The sequence below is a fragment of the Mirounga angustirostris genome, unplaced genomic scaffold (genome assembly GCF_029215605.1).
Source record: "Mirounga angustirostris isolate CCGP_5_RB_7025 unplaced genomic scaffold, mMirAng1.0.hap1 SCAF_1, whole genome shotgun sequence".
In the NCBI taxonomy this organism is placed as follows: domain Eukaryota; kingdom Metazoa; phylum Chordata; class Mammalia; order Carnivora; family Phocidae; genus Mirounga; species Mirounga angustirostris.
The window spans coordinates 208509370-208528315 of NW_026991709.1; the positions used below are offsets into that span (position 1 = coordinate 208509370).

Below are 18946 nucleotides of genomic sequence, written 5' to 3' on the forward strand. Positions count from 1 at the left end.
AATGAGGAGTAGATGGGGGTTTGAATGCAGGCTCTGATACTTACCAGCCATTTTAGCATAAGTTCTCCCCAAAAGTAGACCCTGAAACAAAACTTGGTGTTCAGGCAGTTTATCTGAGCGGTGATCTCAAGAAACACCTAGGGTGGCGGAGTCAGGGAAGGCAACCAGTAAAGGTGTGCATTAGTGGAGTTACCTGTTGGGGTCACTAAGGTTCAGCCTCACGGAGGAACTCTCGGAGGTGGGTAGACTCTATGCCAATCCTGTGCCTCGCTGGGTGGACTGTCAGCTCCCCAATACTTCATTACTTCATATATATATTTATTTATATTTCCTTATTTAAAAGATTTTTACTCACCGGGCTGTACATTACATCCCAAGGACCTATTTATCTTTTTTTTTTTTTTTAAGATTTTATTTATTTGTTTGTTAGAGAGAGAGCACAAGCAGGGGGAGCGGGGGAGGGAGAAGCAGGCTCCCCACTGAGCAGGGAGCCCGATGCGGGGCTTGATCCCAGGACCCTGGGATCATGACCTGAGCCGAAGGCAGACACTTAACCGACTGAGCCACCCAGGCGTCCCTATAAACTTTACATTTTTGCCCTTTAACAATTTTCTAGTATATTCATAATCTTGTACCACCATCACCACTATTCAATTCTGGACTATTTCCATCACCCTCCCAAAAAACCTGGTACTTCCCAATCCCCTTTCCCTTCGGCCCCTAGCAACCCTTAACCTACTCCCTGTCTCGGTGGGTTTGCCCATTCTGGACATTTCCTAAAAATGGAATCACACAATCTGTGGCCTTTTGTGTCTGGCTTTTTTGCCTCAGCATAATGTTCAGAATGTTTCGCATAAAGGTTCATCCACAGGCGCCTGGGTGGCTCAGTCAGTTAAGCATCTGCCTTCAGCTCGGGTCATGATCCCAGGGTCCTGGGGTCGGGCTCCTCGCTCTGCAGAAAGCCTGCTTCTCCCTCTCCTTCTGCCTGCCACAAGATACGACATTTTGTTGACCCGTCCATCAGTCAATGGACATCTGGGATGTTTTTCCTTTTGGCCATGGTGAGTCATGCTGCCCTGCACATTCATGTACAAGCATTGGTATGAACATTTTTTCAATTCTTTTGGGAATACACTCAGAAGTAGAATTGCTGGGTCATATGATAATTCCAAGTGGAACTTTTGGAGGAACTGGTAGACTGTTTTTTAAAAGATTCTATTTATTTAACAGAGAGAGAGCGAGCACAAGCAGGCAGAGGGAGAGGGAGAAGCAGGCTTCCCGCAGAGCAGGGAGCCCGACGCGGGACTCGATCCCAGGACCCTGGGATCATGACCTGAGCCGAAGGCAGACGCTCAACGACTGAGCCACCCAGGCACCCTAGACTGTTTCCCACAGCAGCTGTACCATTTTACATTCCGACCAGCACCATAAAAGCATGCAAGACTTCCTATTTCTCCACATCCTCTTCAATGCCGATTTTCTGTTTTATGATTACGACCCTTACTGCCATCCTAGCGGGTTGTATGTCATTGTGGTCCCCTGCACAGTCCTTCTGACCTGCCCCGCAGACAAGCCCAGAACAGCCCTGCAGCAGAGGCAGCTGGAGGGGAGTGTGCGGGACAGCAGGTGTCAAGGATGCTGAGAGCCCCTGCTGGGAGTGTGACCTCAAGCAAACCACTTCCCCTCGAGCAAACCACTTCTCGAAGGCCTCAGCTGAAGAATGGGATGGTAACACAGACCTCAAAGGCTGGATGTGAGATTTCACTGACCTAGTTTGTGTGCGGTGCTTGGCAAGCACAGAGCGAGAGCGGGTAGCAGTCGTCCCGATTGGTCTGTTTCACTAGGACCCAGCGCTGAGAATCTCCCCCTCAAACTTCCTCAGTGGAAATACAGGCTTCCTCTGCGTTCCCACAGATCTGGTTCATGCTGGTATCACAGTTCATCCTAGCCACCCTAGGGGGTAAAGCAGAAATTCATGTTGTTTATGCGACAGTCGAAACAGAACTTGGCTTCTCCTTCCGCCCCGTTTCTTCTGTGCTGGAATCGTGCCCCACCCCCGGCTGAGAAGTCTGCCCAGGATTCAGGCCCAAGTCAGTATCATATTCAAGTCTCTGAACTTGACTTGATGTCGGAGGGGAGCCCCGGGTCAGGCCTTGCCGGGCTGGAGGCCTCGGTGCGGAAGAAGGGCCTGGTCTCACTGCTGGTGACCTTCTTTCTGTCTGCCTCCCCCCCATCACTAGGGGGTCCCTCCTGCCCAGGTGCGGGGAGGAGGACACAGGGGACAGGGCTGTTCCTCCCGGGCTGGGGGCTTTGGATGGCCCAGCAGTGAGTTAAGGTGGCAGCCCTGAGGGATTTGATGGGTATGTTTTTTGGGGGGCTCTGAGGCTTGAGACCCCTTGGTTGGAGTGGGGACATCTTGGCCTGGGTCGGGGCTCTTCCCTCAGCCCCACCCAGGGGACTTCCATGCTGTCCACGAGTAAGCAGACCCCTTGGCCCCACCGTCAGAGCCAGGTGGCCCTCCGAGTGGGATCCCAGCCCCAGAGGCTCACTTTTGCTTTTGCTTTCTTAAGCCAGATTCAGCCCGGGAGTCCTGGGTCTCCTGCCTTGAACGGCTGACTGCGAAGTGCCCTCCCTGTCTGGGCTCTGTCTGGGTCAGTCCACGTCCCAAGCGGGCGGGAGAAGGACTTGTGGGTAGCAAAAGCTCCCCTGAAGAAATGTCTTCATTCATCTCTCTCTTTTCTAAAAAGCTCACTATAGGTGCCTGGGTGGCTCAATTGGTTAAGCAACTGCCTTCGGCTCAGGTCATGATCTCTCTGTTAAATAAAATCTTTTTTAAAAAATAAAAAAGGCTTGTTACAGAGAATTTCAAACAGACGACAGCAGAGGATACACGATGAGGCCACACGTGCCAGCTTCCATGGTTCTCACGGCTGATCTGGTTCCATCTCTCCCCTTACCCCCCGCCCCCCCCTCCCGTCTCAGGATCAAGCGGTTCCCCTCCCCGCAAGGAAAAAATAAAAGCGCTAGCCCCCAGGACCTGCGAATAAGATGAGGTCATTGGGGCGGTGGTGGGGGCGGCTCACCCAACATGACCGGTGTTCTTATAAAAAGGGGAAATCTGGACACAGGGATATCCATGGGGACATTGCCATTCTAAGACAAGGGCAGACCTTGGGGTGACCGCGAGCCCAGTCATGCCGAGGATGGCCAGCAAACCACCAGAAGCCAGGGGAGAGGGATGGGACGGAGTCTCCCTCGCAGCCTCAGAAGGAACCAGCCCTGCCGACACCTTGATCTTCGATTTCTAGCTTCGTGGACCATGAGACAATACGGTTCTGTTGTTTCAGCCATCCAGGCTGTGGTACTTGGTTAAGGCAGCCCTAGGAAACTAGCAATACACACACTGCCTCCCGATTATTTGAAAGCACATTCTAGTCATCAGATCTTTTTTTTTTTTAAGATTTTATTTATTTATTTGACAGAGAGAGAGAGACAGTGAGAGAGGGAACACAAGCAGGGGGAGTGGGAGAGGGAGAAGCAGGCGTCCCGCCCAGGTGTCCCTCTTTTCTTTTTTTAAAGATTTATTTGAGAGAGAGCGTGTGCATGCTCCTGAGTGGGGGAGGGCAGAGGGCGGGGGGAGAATCTCCAGCAGACTCCCTGCTGAACACAGAGCTGACACACGACTCCATCCCATGACCCTGAGATCATGACCTGAGCCGACATCAAGAGTCGGATGCTTTTTTTTTTTTTTTTTTAAGATTTTATTTATTTATTTGACAGAGAGACAGCGAGAGAGGGAACACAAGCAGGGGGAGTGGGGGGAGGGAGAAGTAGGCTTCCCGCCAAACAGGGAGCCCGACGTGGGGCTCGATCTCAGGACCCTGGGATCATGACCTGAGCAGAAGGCAGACGCTTAACGACTGAGCCACCCAGGCGCCCCATCAAGAGTCGGATGCTTAACCGACTGAGCCACCCAGGCACCCGTCAGATCATTTTTTTCTAGTGCCTTTTATCATCCTTGGTCTGGCCGCGGGTTTCCAGTATGGTGGAACAGGTTCCAACACATCTCTCTGGGAAGTCTGCGGGAGCGGGGGGTTGGCCTTGCTGTTTCCCGACAGCTGCGAGGTAGACAACTAAGCAGCCTTACTTCTAGCTACAACGATCTATCTGGGCGCCGTCAGAACAGCTGGGTCTTGCTCAAAGCCTCGTGTCCCCATCTGGCCAGGGAGAGGCGCAGGGAGAGGTAGGGAAGAGTTTGGCTTTAGCCCAAGCAGCATTTCCCACACCCTCTGCACCCCTTCTTACTACAGGCTCCAAATGGCTTTTTTACTTAGTCAAAGCTGGTGCTTTAAGGATCAAAGTTTATATCCATGAGGATTTTCAAAGAATGTGCTGTGAGCTCTGAAGGCACTCCCCAGAGATGCATTCCAGACATGTTTTTGGCAAGGGGCAGCCTAGCCCATGGGTGGTCACTGTGGCCCCCTGGCCTTGGCTAAACGGACACACGCAGATGTCAGTTCTGGCTGACTTTAAGGAAACTGACCACATTATAGTCTGCATCAGGACTGTTACAAAAAAATTAGCTTGGGGAGCAGACAAAAGCAGTGGACTCCAGAATTAGGATACCAGTTCGGTGTTCTTAAAAAAATGTGTTTATTTGCTCATTTATTGACCACAAGGATTCAGACTCTGCTTAGGGGAAATCATGATGATGAAAGCTCAGGTTTACACTTCCTATTTGCAGAATCAAACCGGGATGTGAATTCTCGGGTCCAGTGCTGGGCAGTGGGGAGGCACTGGGAGCTGGTTCCTACGGACAGCTGGGCCCTCCTCTGCGCCCTCCTGGAGCCCCTCTCGTCCTACTGGAGCTGAGTGTGGGTCACTGCTGTAAACAGCCCTGAGGACGGAGGTACCCAGCAGCACCTAGCACTGAGGATGAGCTTGACTTGCCAAGTGGATTTATTTACACAATGGCAATGAGCTGTTCTGTTTCTCTTTTTTGATTAAAAAATAAGATTCATCTTAAAAATGAAAGCGAAAATTGGGGCCAGAGTTCGGTGCTTGGCCGCTCTGTGCGCAGCCGCATTGGGATGACGGGGTCTGGGCCGCGCCGCTCCGCCCCCCACAGGGCGGGCACGAGGCTGCCGGGCCCCAAAGGGCGGAGGAGGACCGGGGCTCAGGGAAAGTCGCGGTAGGGCAGGCGGAAGGGGTAGAGGGGCGTGTAGCGCGAGTCGTGCCAGAGCAGCTTCTCCTCCAGGAAGGCGATGGTCTGCAGGGTCAGGACCAGGGTCTGGTGTTTGAGCATGCTGTACGCGTTCAGGCCTGGGGGTGGAGATGCAGTCCAGGCCGGGCTGCCTACCCCCTCTGGGGCCCCCTTTCCTCCCCGAGGAAGCAACCCCCTCCCCGTATTGCCCTACTCTAGAGACACCGGGTGCGGCATGGGCTCACAGATCTTGCAGGCTAGGCTCAAACCCTGGCTCAGCTGCTCACTGATGGCAAGACCCCGGGCGAGGGACGGTCCTCAGCTCAGTCCCTGATTGAGAGCCTCCTGCGTGCCTGGCTCTGCCCTGTGCTGGGGCTGGGATCCCCACCTCCCTCTCCAGCCGGCCAGACGGACCCTCGGCAGAGCGGGGGCATGAATGCACTGCGGGAGGCCTGTGACTGCACTTAGTGAGCGAGCGGGACAGGAGGCAGCGGCGAGCGCAGGAACAGGATGGGGCAGGTTGTGCAGGATCTTGCGGGCCCCAGGGAGAACTCAGGCCTTATCCCAGAGGGAGGTGGGAACCGCAGAGGGCTGTGGGCAGAGGGCCGTGGGCAGAGGAGGGCCGCGCGGAGACTCGGGTGCGCACAGGCGCCCTCTGGTGGCCGTGGTGAGGGAGAACAGGCTGCGGAATAGAGCAGGGGCCAGGGACGGGGCCGGCGGGAGACAGGGGTGCTGGGGGGTAAGAAGTGGTGGAATCCCCCATATTAAAGTCAACGCCGAAGGGGTGAGCTAAGAGACGAGTGGAGGGTGACAGCATGGTCTGGGGCCTGAGCCACAGGAAGGAAGGAGTTCTTAGGTGCGAAGGTGCCCGTGAGACCCCCAGGTGCAGCCGTCCGGGAGGAAGCCAGTCATGCCATCAGGACACCGAGAAAGAGCTCTAGGGACTGATCAGCCAATGTGATGATGGGTGTGACATGCCCAAGCCAGACCGGATCCCACCTCCCAGCCTCTCGGAGGGAGGAGCCGGACGAGGACAGCCAGCAGCCCCTCCACTCACTCTGAGCCCTGCACTGAGCCCTGAGCTTGGACAGAGCCGTTCTTCAAGGATGGCATCTTCCCAATGCTCCATTTGGGCAAGCTGAGGGCTGGGTTGAGGAGCTGGCAGGTATAGACTTTTAACTGCCCATGGACTGCTGGGGACCTGGTGGGGGGAGAACTGGGGCCCTCCGCTCACCGACAGCCGGGATCAGGTTGAAGGTCTTGAGGCCGGAGACGGCTGCTATGACGTTCTGAGGCATGTCCTCGTGGGCTCTGAAACGGAGGCCAGGAGGTGAGCGCCGCAGAGGACGGCCCCCAGCGCCCCCACCCCCGCTCTGCCCCGCACCCTCACAAGTCTACAAGGAGCACAGAGTCCCCCCAGCGGCGGTAGCGGGCCAGCTCGGTCAGGTACTGGGGGTCGGAGGTCGGCAGCTCCAGGGAGTCGACAACGTGCAGGTCATCCTATCAGGAAGAAAGGACGGTCTGAGCCCCCACAGCCCACACCCCCGGGTGCCCGCAGCTCCCCACAGGATCAGGCCCGTACCTGGGCCAGCTTGACCGTCAGCGCCACCTTGAGGCCCCGCACCCGCACCTTCATGGGCAGCATGTAGTAGTAGCTCGTGGGGCCCCGGGGGCCGTGGGCAATGCCTCCTGCAGAGACACAGGTGTGTGGACAGGTGAGGACCCCAGCTGGGCGTACAGGACAGAAATTTGTCACAGCGGCTGGTGTAGGGAGGCTGCCAGCAGGCAAACCGAATCAGCAAAGAGGACAGGGCCTCAAGGAGGGAAAGAGAGGGGACACTGGATCCAGCACCGCCTGGGACAGGTAACTTTGCCTTACTGGGCCTCGACTTCCTCAGCTGCCAAACCGTGAGTGAGGACCATCTGCCTGTGTGTCCACCCTCTGCTGGGCCCTGGGGGTGCAGCAGGGAACAAGATGGGCAGGATCCCTGCCCTCCTGTCATTCACATTCAGACAGAGGTTCAACTGCAGAGGAAATCAGGGTGGTCTTTTTGGGGCGGCACAAGGAGTTGTTGGGGGCCGGGGACCCAAAGAAGGTCAGGGAGGACTTCCTGGAAGAGGCACAGCCCAAACACATGCTAAGGATGCGGAGAGTTGGCCAGGCAAATAGGAGCTGACACTGAATCAGTTGTCTGGTCAGAGAGGATGTGGAGGAACGAGGGGGGCCTGTGGGCACCACTGCCTGGAATGCCAAGGTGAGGAGCCCAGACTTCCCAAAAAGGCTGCAGGAACCACCTGGGGGCTTAGGAAAAGCACTCTGGGTGCTGTGTGGGCAGGGTGGTCCAGGAGACGTAAGACGGGAGTTGGGGCCAAGAGGGGCTGTGGCCATGGTCTGATGAGAGGCTAAGGCCAGAGCTGACAGGGAGCTGGGAAAGCGGCCGACTCTCTGATCTCTGACCCGCACACGGGTAGTGAGGTCTGCAGGCCGGAGTCCTGCTGCCCCTACCCAGGTGGAAGGAATGGGACTGACAGCTATCACACCAGATGGGTGTGAAGATGCCCCCAGGGCCCCTCCCTCCCTGCCCCGCTCACCTCCTCGCCAGATCGGGGAGCGGATGCTGCCATGCCTGGAACGCCCACTGCCTTTCTGTGGCCAAGGCTTCCGGCCTCCACCCTGCACCTCGGCCCTAGTCTTGGTCTTGGCATAGCTCTGCGGGTGCAAAGGGAGGAGACGGACGGTCAGGTTCCCAAGGCAGACACTGTCACGGCTGAGAGGGCCCGGGCCTGGGAAAACAGCAGTGAGCTGGGCAGTAGGTGCTAGCCAGTGGGGAGCCCGACAACAGGAGGTACAGAGATCAGGGATCCATCGGGACAAACACAGAGCACTTGGGGAGGGAGAGAAGAATAAAGAAATCGAGAGTCCCCTCGTCTGCTCCAGAATGTCAGCCCCAGAAAGGCAGGGGTTCTGCTGCCTGGCACATGGTAGGCACTTGGCATTTTTTGAATGATTTTAATGTGGTGGCAACCGGAAGGAAGGTGTGGCGTGGGGAAACATGTGCAGAGGCTAGAGAACATCAGGGAGAGGTATGGGGTGGGGAGATGACGAGGGACTTCCTTGGTGAGCTAGGGAGGGTGTGAATAGGGGAAGCACTCACTGGACTTCTGAGGTAAGCAGATGGGAAGCAGAGAGACCCTGACTGATAATGGTTCTTCAACGCACTTGGCAAAAAAATCCAAACTACTCACCACTGCTCCTGCTGACCTCTGTGGCCACACTAGGCTCCATGTTGTCCCTGCCGCAGGACCCTTGCATGTGCGGTTCCCACTACCTCCATCTTAGCGCCACTGCCCCCTTTACCTAGTTAGCACCTACTATACATCGAGGCTAAATGTCTCTTTTTCTCTGGGACAACTTCCCTAGTCATATATTTACAGGCTTGCCTACTTGATTCATGTTCACCTCTCTAACTAGACTACGAGCTTCCAAAGGGCAGGGATCTTGCCTGCCTTGTCCACTAGCACCATGCCTAATGTACACTGGGTGTTCAGAAAACACCTGGCACGTCACCCATCAGTGAATGGTTCAGAAGAGAGAAGGTAAGGCCTGAGCCTAACAATCCAGAGAAGACAAACCGAGGAGCTTTCTCTGCCTCCTTCCACCAACCTCCCCCACTTGGGCACTCACAATTCTCTTAAAGTTCCTCTGCCATATGGCAACCTGGTGCAGGATATCCAACCTATGGAGAAAGAAGAGGCCGTGAGAGGCCTACCTCCAGTTAAAGCCCTCGCCACCTCACCAGATGAAAACAGGGGCTCTTCCCATCCAGCTCCAGGGCCCTGTGTGATCTGCCCTCGCCCCTCCCTGCCCCATCTCATACCACCACCAGGCCCACTCCATTTCCATTCTGTGAATGGTCCAGCCTCCATGCCTTTGAGCTCACTGTTCCCTCTGCCTGAAACACTCTTCCCCTGGCTGGTTCCTCCTCAGCCCATAGGTCTCAGCCCCAAACAACATCTCTGAGGAGCCTTCTTGCTAAGAGGAGAGCCACCACTTCCTCCTTCTCACAGTACCTTACTCTTTTCCTACCATTACAACTTACTCCTTGCCACCTTCTTTATGGACTGGTTTGCCTCTCTAGCCCTGCACTATCCTCCTATTCGGTAGACACTGGCCAGATATGTGCCTGTTGAACCCCTGAAATGTGGCCAGTGCCCCATGTTGAAATGACACCATTTTAGGTATATCAGGTTAATAAAATAGATTGTTTCTTCCTTTTTTTTTTTTTAAACATGGCTACTAGCAAAATGTAAATTACACACGTGACTCACATTATGTGGTTACATTGGACATGATTGCCGGGGTAGCTTGCCCGGGGTTGGCAAGCTACTATGGCTAGTAGGCCAACCTGGCCTGCTGCCTGTTTCTGTAAATATGTTTCACTGGGACACAACCCTGCTTTTGTACTACATCAGCTGAGAGGAGTAGTTGCCATGGCGACATGAAAGCCTGGAAAGCCTAAAATATTTACTCTCTGGCCCTTTACAGAGAAAGGTTTGCAGACCCCTGATCTAGACTGTAAGCAACATCAGCAACCTTGGTACTCATTCATTGCTGTCTTCCCAACACCCAGAATGGAGTCTGGCATATACCAGACACTTCGTAAGGATTTACAGAATACACAAAATATGTTGTTTTTAATTTCTTTTGTCACTCTCTAGTAGATTGGGACTCTAAAAGCAGGGGGCAAACCATGCCAAAATCAGTAATAGTAATAAGTTAACAGCACTTATTATGTGCCAGATACAATGCACTTGAGGGGCATCATACGCCTTGGTAAGCCGATAAGCCAGCCCAAGGAGTTGGCCCACGTAAAGTTGAGATCCTGACTCTAAAGCTTACAAGCTGTGCGACCTTGAGCAAATTTCTTAACCTGTCTGTGCTCAGTTTCTTTACCTACAAAGCAAGAATAACTGAACCCTCTCCCAGAGTTGCTATAAGGACCTACTTAACCAAAATGCCAATAGGCTATGCCAGGGCTTGACCATTTTTAGTGCTTATTTTTGCAAAATTCGGTAACAGCATATCATAATCAACATAATCAACATATCTATAGAACTTATTAGGTGCCAGAATTAACTCATTTCATCATCACAGCAACCTCTTGAGGTTTGACAGAATGGGGACACTGAAACACAAGCGGGAAGGCAGGATTTGAACTCAGTCACTGAAGCTCCAGAGTTTTGCGTCCTTAACTCTTAGATCTCAATCTTACATGAGCCAGTAGCAGGGAAAATCATCATCCCCTTTTGGCAGGTAAAGAAGCTGAGGCTCAAGCCCAGGTCATCCTGATTCCTAAAGCCCCGCTCCTCCTCCCTCTGGCACTCACTTCACCATTTCACTCCCACTCACCTGGGCGCTGTGGAGAAAACTTCGGGGTGCAGCTCGGCCAGACCCACGCGCTCCTGCTCGTAGCCGCGCAGTGACTCCACCCAGGCCTGCACCGGACGCCGGGGCGCGGGTACCGGGAGCTCGCACCTGCGCAGCACGGGCACCTGGGGACCTGAAGCGATTGGGAGGTCAGGGGTCAGGGCCAAGCGTCAGGGCTCCCGGTTGCCGCCCCTCCTGGAGCGACCCTGGCAACCTCACCCGCGCTGGCTACTGACTCTGGCTTCGCCGCCTGGGGTGCTGCCTCTTCCGCCAGCGCGTTCAATTCCTGTAAACGGTGGACGAGAGTGAGAAACGACACCCGGAACCTCCAGCCTTCGTCCTCCGGCCCCGTCCCCAGTGCCCCGCCTCACCCGGCAGCCCGTGGGCCTGCGCCAGGCCCGCGCCCCAGCCCGGACTAGCTGCAGCATTGCGGCGCAGCTCCCCACGCGAAGAGGTCAAGGCTCCTTCGGGATGTGCGCGACGCCTAGCGATGACATCACGCCCGCGACACCGCCCACCCCGCTCGGATCGGCGTTGGAAAGCTGAGTGCAAGAGGGAAGTCGGCGGGGCCTGGCCCAGCGTGCCTTCATCTCCGCCCCAGGACTAACCCCCAGGCTCCAGTTTTGACGCCTGGCCTAAGGGACCCCCTGCGACACCTGGAGACACGCGACCTTGCAGCAAGAAGCCCCGCCCCTTCCGTAGGCCCTGCTCTTTTTCCTGGGTCCCGCCCCCAAAGAGCCCGTGCGAGAATCCAGCCAATGAGATCTCCCTGACGGAAAGGCACGCTCCTCGCTCAGCCAGTGAGCGTTAAAGCCTGGAAAAGTGGCCCGCCTATGGCTGGGCGGTTCTGGGGCGGGCACTAAGAGAATATGACCAATACCTGTTAAGCTTTTGGTGTCGGTCACGCCCTCCATGCCCCGCCCCGTCTAGCCTCCTAGACCCCCCGCGGTGGTCTTTCAGTTTCCAGTGAAGGGGTTTTGTGTGTTTGTTTACGTGCAGGGCTTCGTCTCCCGCAGAAAACCCTCAGTATTGAGGCTGTGGGACCGTGCCTCTCAGATTCCCCAAGGCAGAGGGTAAGTTCCCCATCAAACCACAGATTAGGTCTGTGTCTTCTCCGCCTCCTAGACAGGGTCCTGTCCACTCCCAGAACTCTCTCCGAAAACACAGCAAGGTGGGGGAGTCCGCAGACTCTGGATTTCCTCCCTCGTTGCGCACCCTTACAACTGAAATCTAAAGATTCATTTTTAGGTTCTTTGCCAGCTTCCCCGCGAGGCCTCCAGAGGGCGTCATGAACACATAGCAGCCTTCGCCGCCCCGCCGAGCCTGATCACCTGGCTGGCCCAACGTGGTCTGGGAGCCAACCTCAGTTTCCTCGTCTGGGAAATGGAGAGGTCGTGAGAGTTCAATGAAATGAAGTCATGCCTAGCACAAAGTGAACACTTAGTGGTATTATTATTATTATTATTATTATTATTATTATTATTATTAAGGGTGAGTTTTGTCATCAAAACAAGTCAAGAGCCAAGGCAGGGATGGGGTGGACCCTGGAGGACTTGAATACCTACTAAAGATGTGGGCGCTTTTTTTTTTTTTTTTCCCGCATCTGATAGATAACATGGATATTTTTGTGTAGTATTAATAAAAATTTACAATGTATTTCATTGGGTATTCTATCCCTGCTAGAATAATTGTGGGTGGGTATTTGAAACTACACCCACTCTGCAATTTAGAAAGGTCTTTCAATCCTTTATGTTGTAGAATTTTATTTATTCATTTTATGTTTGTGTAGGTAATTCACACACCAGGTAAAGAAAATTTCAACAAGTACAAAAGAAAACTAGAGTGAAGTGTCTCCTCCAATCTCTGATCCTGCCCCTCCCTGTTCCCCTCCCAAAAGCCACCACCACAACCAGCTATGTGTCTCCTCCCAGAACCAGTTTATGATTTATAGGCAGATTTACAAGTCTGTCCTGTGCCAGGAAGTTTGGATATTATGTAGCAAATGATGGAACAGAACTTGCTTAATGATTTATTAGGCACCTACTGGTACTGAGTAGGTAAATCCAGCAGACAACATTGAGATACTCAGTGCAGTGCAGAAGGTTGAGGAATCAGAATAGGGGAAAGGGGATGCCTGGGTGGCTCAGTTGGTTAAGCGTCTGCCTTTGGCTCAGGCCAGGATCGCAGTGTCCTGGGATTGAGTCCCGCATCGGACTCCTTGCTCATCGGGGAGCCTGCTTCTCCCTCTACCTGCTGCTCCCCAGTTTCTCCCTCTGCCTGCTGCTCCCCCAGCTTGTGCTCGCTAGCACTAAGAGAATATGCTCTCTCTCTGACAAATAGATAAATAAAATCCTAAAAAAAAAAAAGAATAGGGGAAGGGAGGCCTACAGTGTATGTGGGAGCCCAGGGGAAGAGCTCTTAACTCCTGGGGGCAGGGGTCTTAGAGGTGACTTCCCTAAAGCTGTAACTTGAAGGCCCATCAGGAGTTTGTCCAGAGGAGAAAAGGTGTTCCAGGCTGAAAGAACAGAGTTGCAAAGATCGGAAGTGGGGAGAGAGCAGCAGGAGTTAGGGATGGCTGGACCTTCCTAATGGCAACTCATTCATTTAAGTTGAACCCACCTCAGGGCCTTTGCACTGCTCTTTCTTCTGCCTGGAACATACTTTCCCCAGAGCTCCACATGGCTCTCTTACCTCCTTCAATTCTTTGCTCAAATGTCACCTCCTCCAAGAAGCTTGTCCTGACCACCCTATTCAAAATTGCAATCCCCATTCCCGGCCCTTCTGACCCACTTATCCTTTTTTTTTTTTTTTTTTTTCCCCACCAGTATTTATCTTCTTTTTTTCTTTTTAAAGATTTTATTCAGGGCGCCTGGGTGGCTCAGTCGTTAAGCATCTGTCTTCGGCTCAGGTCATGATCCCAGGGTCCTGGGATGAGCCCCGCATCGGGCTACCTGCTCAGCGGGAAGCCTGCTTCTCCCTCTCCCACTCCCCCTGCTTGTGTTCCTGCTCTCGCTATCTCTCTCTCTGTCAAATAAATAAATAAAATCTTTAAAAAAAATAAAGATTTTATTCATTTTTTTTTTAAGATTTTATTTATATATTTATAGGACAGAGAGAGACACAGCGAGAGAGGGAACACAAGCAGGGGAAGTGGGAGAGGGAGAAGCAGGCTTCCAGCCGAGCAGGGAGCCCGATGTGGGGCTCAATCCCAGGACCCTGGGATCATGACCTGAGCCGAAGGCAGTCGCTTAACCGACTGAGCCACCCAGGCGCCCAATACATGTTTCTTTGGGGTGCTTGGGTGGCTCAGTCGTTGGGCGTCTGCCTTCGGCTCAGGTCGTGATCCCAGGGTCCTGGGGTCGAGCCCCGAGTCGGGCTCTCTGCTTGTTGGGAAGCCTGCTTCTCCCTCTCCCACTCCCCCTGCTTGTGTTCCCTCTCTCGCTGTGTCTCTGTCAAATAAATAAACAAAATCTTTAAAAAAAAACAACACATGTTTCTTGAGTGAATTCCTTTTCCAATCATCCTGTTGCGGGGGTATTACCAGAGACAGAGGAAGCCCTCCCTTCGTCTCCTGGGTCTCAGATCTCTATCCCCCTGATGTCACGGACACATAAGTTACCAAAAAAATGATTATTTGCCCAACAACACTCTAGTTGCAGAGACACATGTTCAAATCTAGGGGGTGCCGCTAGGTGGCTGGGTATCCCTAGACAACTGGTTAACTCTTTCAGAGTCTGGTCTCCTTATAGGTGTGAGTGGGACATACACGAACCCTCCCCTCCTGAGCTGAGTGAAGGATTAGAGTTCTCTTTTCCTTCCATCTCCACTCCCCACAGTCTTTTTCCATCCTCAGAAGGAGCCTGTAAACACCTGAGTCAGATCATGTCCCTCCTCCGCTCACAACCCTCCGTGCCTCTCATTTCGCTTTGAGCAAAAGCCATAGCCCTCACTGCAGCCCACAAGGCCTTGCAGGACCTGTCCTCACCTCCTCCCACCTTCCCCCTTTATTACTCTGTGGTTTAGACTACACTGGTCTTCTCACCAGAACTGGTCAATCCCATGTCAGCCTCAGGGCCTTTGCACTGGACCTCTCTCCCTTAAATACCTGCATGACTCACTCCCTCACCTCCTTCAGGTCTTTACTCAAATGTCACCTTCTCAGGTGACACTGGGTCTAAAGTCACTGTTCCCTTCCTAACCCACATTCTTCATATGCCTTCCCAGTATCATTGTTTCCGGCACGTTTACCACATTCTAACAAATGATGTCATTCTTACTTGTTTTGATTCTTTTTTTTTTTAAGATTTTATTTATTTGACACAGAGAGAGAGCACAAGTAGGCAGAGAGGCAGGCAGAGGGAGAAGGAGAAGCAAGTTCCCCACTGAGCAGGGAGCCCGATGCGGGACTCGATCCCAGGACCCTGGGATCATGACCCACGCCGAAGGCAGGCACTTAACCAACTGAGCCACCCAGGCGCCCCTATTTTGATTCTTGACTGCCTCTTCCAGTAGAACATCAGCTCCTGGAGGATGGGGTTTTTATTTCTTGCTGGGCCCAATTGTTAAGAAGGGTGCCAGGCATCCAGTAGGTTCTCAGTACATAGTAATTGAGCCAATGGGATGTAGAGAAAGAAGTTTGCACAGGACTCTCTACCAGCTATTGATTGTGAGCAAGTCTTAATGAAAGGGAGGTAATGACCTTGAGACCTGCATACAGAAAGGCTCAAAGTTTGAGCATTTTGGTCCAAGCCAGGGTGGAGGTCAAAGGTTGATGTGTCTGGCCCTCTCCCGTGGATCAAAGGCTCAACTGCAGGTGACCTCTGTCCCCAGTGGTGTGTGGCAAATGTCAGCCTTGTAGCCCAGAGATCTCTGCTGACCATGGGCATGACAGCAATTTAAGGAGCAGACATCGGAAGCTGGAGGACCCCCCGACGTCTGGCCTTTTCTAGTCCCCCATCACTGTGCAAGGGTTTTCACAAAGTCCAGAGGTCGAGGATGGATGATGGGGGAAAGTCCTCGAATAGGAGGTACAGGGCGTGGGGGCAGGCTTGACCGGGGGCCCTGACCTACTGGGGAAGAACTGCTCCCTCATCATTGACAGAACATCTGCTGTGTGTTTGTTTGCAGCTCTGTGGGTGACCGCCAAGCGTGAGGATGAGGAGTCTCCCATTGCAGCAGCCCCCAGAGCCCCTGGGGGTGGGCCTGATTTGCATAGACATTTCCATTCCCTTTAGTTCCTTTCAGTTCAGCCCAGATGGGAAATAGAGCAGAAAAAAGGGCTTGAACCCCTTGGGGCAGGGCACATGGACTCCCCAGGCCTCAGTTTCCTCCTCTGTAAAACGGCAGTATAATTACTCCACCCTCACATGGTTTGTGTCCGCCTTGGGCCTATATACCTTCAGAAGATTCATTCCCTGCTCCGCCCTGCCCCATGGCGAGGGGCTGACCCTTGCATAGGCCATCCCCTTGCCTACTGGCTTCTGCCCAAATTTAGCCAACGGCAGGCACTGAAGGCCGATTGGAGGGCAGGAGGAAGGGGGAGTATTTCTCCCTATCTGCTTCTGGCAGCATCTCCCACTGGGCATGGCCTCCCTATTTGCTTATTTCTAAATAGTCTAGGGGCGCTTGGGTGGCTCAGTCATTAAGCGTCTGCCTTTGGCTCAGGTCATGATCCCAGGGTCCTGGGATCAAGCCCCGCTTCGGGCTCCCTGCTCTGCGGGAAGCCTGCTTCTCCCTCTTCCACTCCCCCTGCTTGTATTCCCTCTCTCACTGTGTCTCTCTCTGTCAAATACATAAATTAAATATTTTAAATAAATAAATAAATAAATAGTCTAAGTAACCCTTTCCCCAACTTTGGTTTCTCGTCTATATAACCAACCCCTGCGCTAAATCCCCTCTGTCAGAGATATGTGGATGTCCCTGTGTAGACCCTGACTGATGTAAGGCACCTGGGAGGCATTTGTGTTTTGTTTTAAGATACAATTTATTTTTTTAAGATACAATTTAAGTAACATAAAGTCTTTCCTTTTCGGGGTACAGTTCTGCAAGCTCTCGCTAACATATATAGTCGTGTAACCACCACCACAATCAAGATACAGAATTATTTCATCACCAAAAATCTACTGCTCGCTGTGCCCTTCATAGTCAGTTCCTCTCAGTGTCCCCAGATACCCGCCAACCACTGGTCTGATCACCATCCCTATGGTTTGACCTTTTCTAGAATGTCATAGAAATGGAATCATCCAGTAGGTAGCATTTTGTGTCTGGCTACTTTCCCCCCTTATAATGCATTGGAGATTCATCCATGTTGTTATATGTCACTAGCTCCTTACTTTTGGAAGTTGGGTCACCAATATTATGTCCTTGAGTGTAAGGATGCCCAGCAGTTTGTCTATCCATTCTCTAGCTGAGGGAGCTGCTGTGAGCTTTTGACAGTCACCAGCACATTATATTCGAGTCAGCTGTTATTATTTACGCTTGGGGGGGGGGTGCTTGCTGAGAAGTGGGCCTCTGAAATGCCCTGTTCCCCTAACTGCTGCCTCTCCCATCCAGAGAAAACTCTGGAAGGGCCAAGACTGTATCTGCTGCAGATGTGCAGCTTTCTGGCCCCATCCCTGAAGTGGAGAGTGGGCCCGGAGCCTACAGAGGAGACAAGGCGGCTTGCAACTCCAGTGCCTGCCAAGATCAGCATCTGGAAAGCTTCTCTGCAGTTGGGGCCCCTTCCCCCAGTGCTGTGATGATGACGAGAAACTTGGGACCTGTCTCAGACACTTCTTTTCATGCAGTCCCTCCTGCCAAAAACCAAGAGCTGGGGGCTGGGGAGGACAGCAGAGGCCCAGGGAGGATGGAGGGATTAAGGAGAATGTTCCACATCTCACCAAGGATGGATGTGGTCCTGAGTGGTTAGCACTGCCCTTCTGTTCCGACCCACTGGGACAGGGATGGGGGTCACTGACTCAGGACTAGGATGGGGACTCGGGATGAGCAACAGAGCAAAGAGTTCTAGTTCAAGTCCCACCACTACTGTGTGCTTTGGTTTCTTCATCTTTAAAATGGGGTAATGAGGAAAAAACAAAACTGTGGAGATAGTAAACAGATGAGTGGTGCCAGGTGTTGGGGGGGAGGGAGGGATGAATTGGCGGAGCACAGAGGATTTTTAGGGCAGTGAAACTACTCTGTATGATATGATAATGGTGGGTCATTCATTATACATTCATCCAAACCCATAGAATGTACACCAGGGGTGAACCCCGAGGTACACTATGGGCTTTAGGTGCCTAGACGTTCATCCACTGTAACAAATGCACCCCTCTGGTTGGAATTCGATAGTGGGGAGGCTGTGTCTGTGTGGGGGCAGAAGGTATATGGGAAATCTCTGTACTTTCCGTTCAGTTTTGCTGTGAACCTAAAACTGTTCTAAAAACTGAGGTCTAGGGGCGCCTGGGTGGCTCAGTCGTTAAGCGTCTGCCTTCGGCTCAGGTCATGGTCTCAGGGTCCTGGGATCGAGCCCTGCATCGGGCTCCCTGCTTGGCGGGGAGTCTGCTTCTCCCTCTCCCTCTGCTGCTCCCCCTGTTTGTGCTGTCCCTCTCTCTCTGTCAAATAAATAAATAAAATTAAAAAAATAAATAAATAAATAAAAACTGAGGTCTATTAAAAATAATGGGATGACAATAAATAATAATGCTCCCCCCCAGAGCTGTGAGGAATCGTAGAGCCGCTCCCAGCCCTGTCTGTCTGTGTTGTGGGAGCGTTAGCCATTATTGTCTGTGGCCCTGTAATTAGTGGAGGCTGGTCCAAGCCTCTTCCTTCTCCTCTTTCCCCCTGCCTGGGAGCTCCCCAAGAAAGGGCCTCGTTTCCTTCCTCTTCCACTGTTCTCTGATTCAGGGGCCCCCCTAGGCAGGGCTCAGCTTTCCCCTTGACTTCCCAGACCATCAGGAAGTCTAGGCCTGCAGTGTTTTCCAGTTCTCTTTCCAGCCCATTCCCTCAGCTGACCGCCAAGACCTCAGGTTGACCCAGAAGTAGGAGATGGGGGGGGTGCTGGGGGAAGACGGAAATTGTCTCTTGGTGTATCTGTGTGTCTCTTGGGACATCACCTTTGCCTAGGAGCCACTGTCCCAATACAGACGGCCCGGATATGTCTGTGGCCTTGATATCACCCCACCCCCAGGTCCCTGGGGGGGATGGCAAACTGCTGAGCCAGCCGGGCCTAGTAGGGGGGGCACTTCCTCCCCAGCCTTCAGGTCCCCACAGAGGGCTGAGATTTCCGCTCCGATAGCTCCTTGGTGAGAGGAGGACCCAGTTTGCTTTGTGCTTTG

The 18946-nt window shown here is 53.1% G+C and overlaps 1 protein-coding gene across 2 annotated transcripts; it reads right to left on the reverse strand.

Moving 5' to 3' along the window:
• Positions 1-1792: 1792 nt before the first annotated feature.
• On the reverse strand, positions 1793-11333 carry MRPL4 (mitochondrial ribosomal protein L4). 2 transcript variants are annotated; one of them, XM_064571367.1, is made up of 9 exons: positions 11003-11333; positions 10851-10917; positions 10614-10764; positions 8889-8940; positions 7796-7913; positions 6786-6892; positions 6594-6703; positions 6438-6514; positions 1793-1953 (listed from the first exon to the last, which is right to left on the reverse strand). In XM_064571367.1, exons 1-9 carry the CDS (start codon positions 11057-11059, stop codon positions 1940-1942), a joined length of 753 nt encoding a protein of 250 aa, XP_064427437.1. In that variant the 5' UTR covers positions 11060-11333; the 3' UTR covers positions 1793-1939. The 2 variants fall into 2 exon arrangements, with proteins under 2 accessions (XP_064427437.1, XP_045718996.1); XM_045863040.2 differs by lacking the exon at positions 1793-1953 and adding an exon at positions 4635-5322 and having other exon boundaries at positions 11003-11330.
• Between the last annotated feature and the right edge of the window lie 7613 nt (positions 11334-18946).

Bases quoted from the DNA above. Each gene is read 5' to 3' on its own strand.
- MRPL4 (XM_045863040.2), bottom strand. From the start codon at position 11,059: ATGCTGCAGCTAGTCCGGGCTGGGGCGCGGGCCTGGCGCAGGCCCACG. The intron at 8,941-10,613 runs GTGAGTGGGAGT...CTTTCTCCATAG, and splicing joins GTTTTCTCCACAGCGCCCAG to GTTGGATATCCTGCACCAGG. The intron at 6,893-7,795 runs GTGAGCGGGGCA...GTGTCTCTGCAG, and splicing joins CTCCCCGATCTGGCGAGGAG to GAGGCATTGCCCACGGCCCC.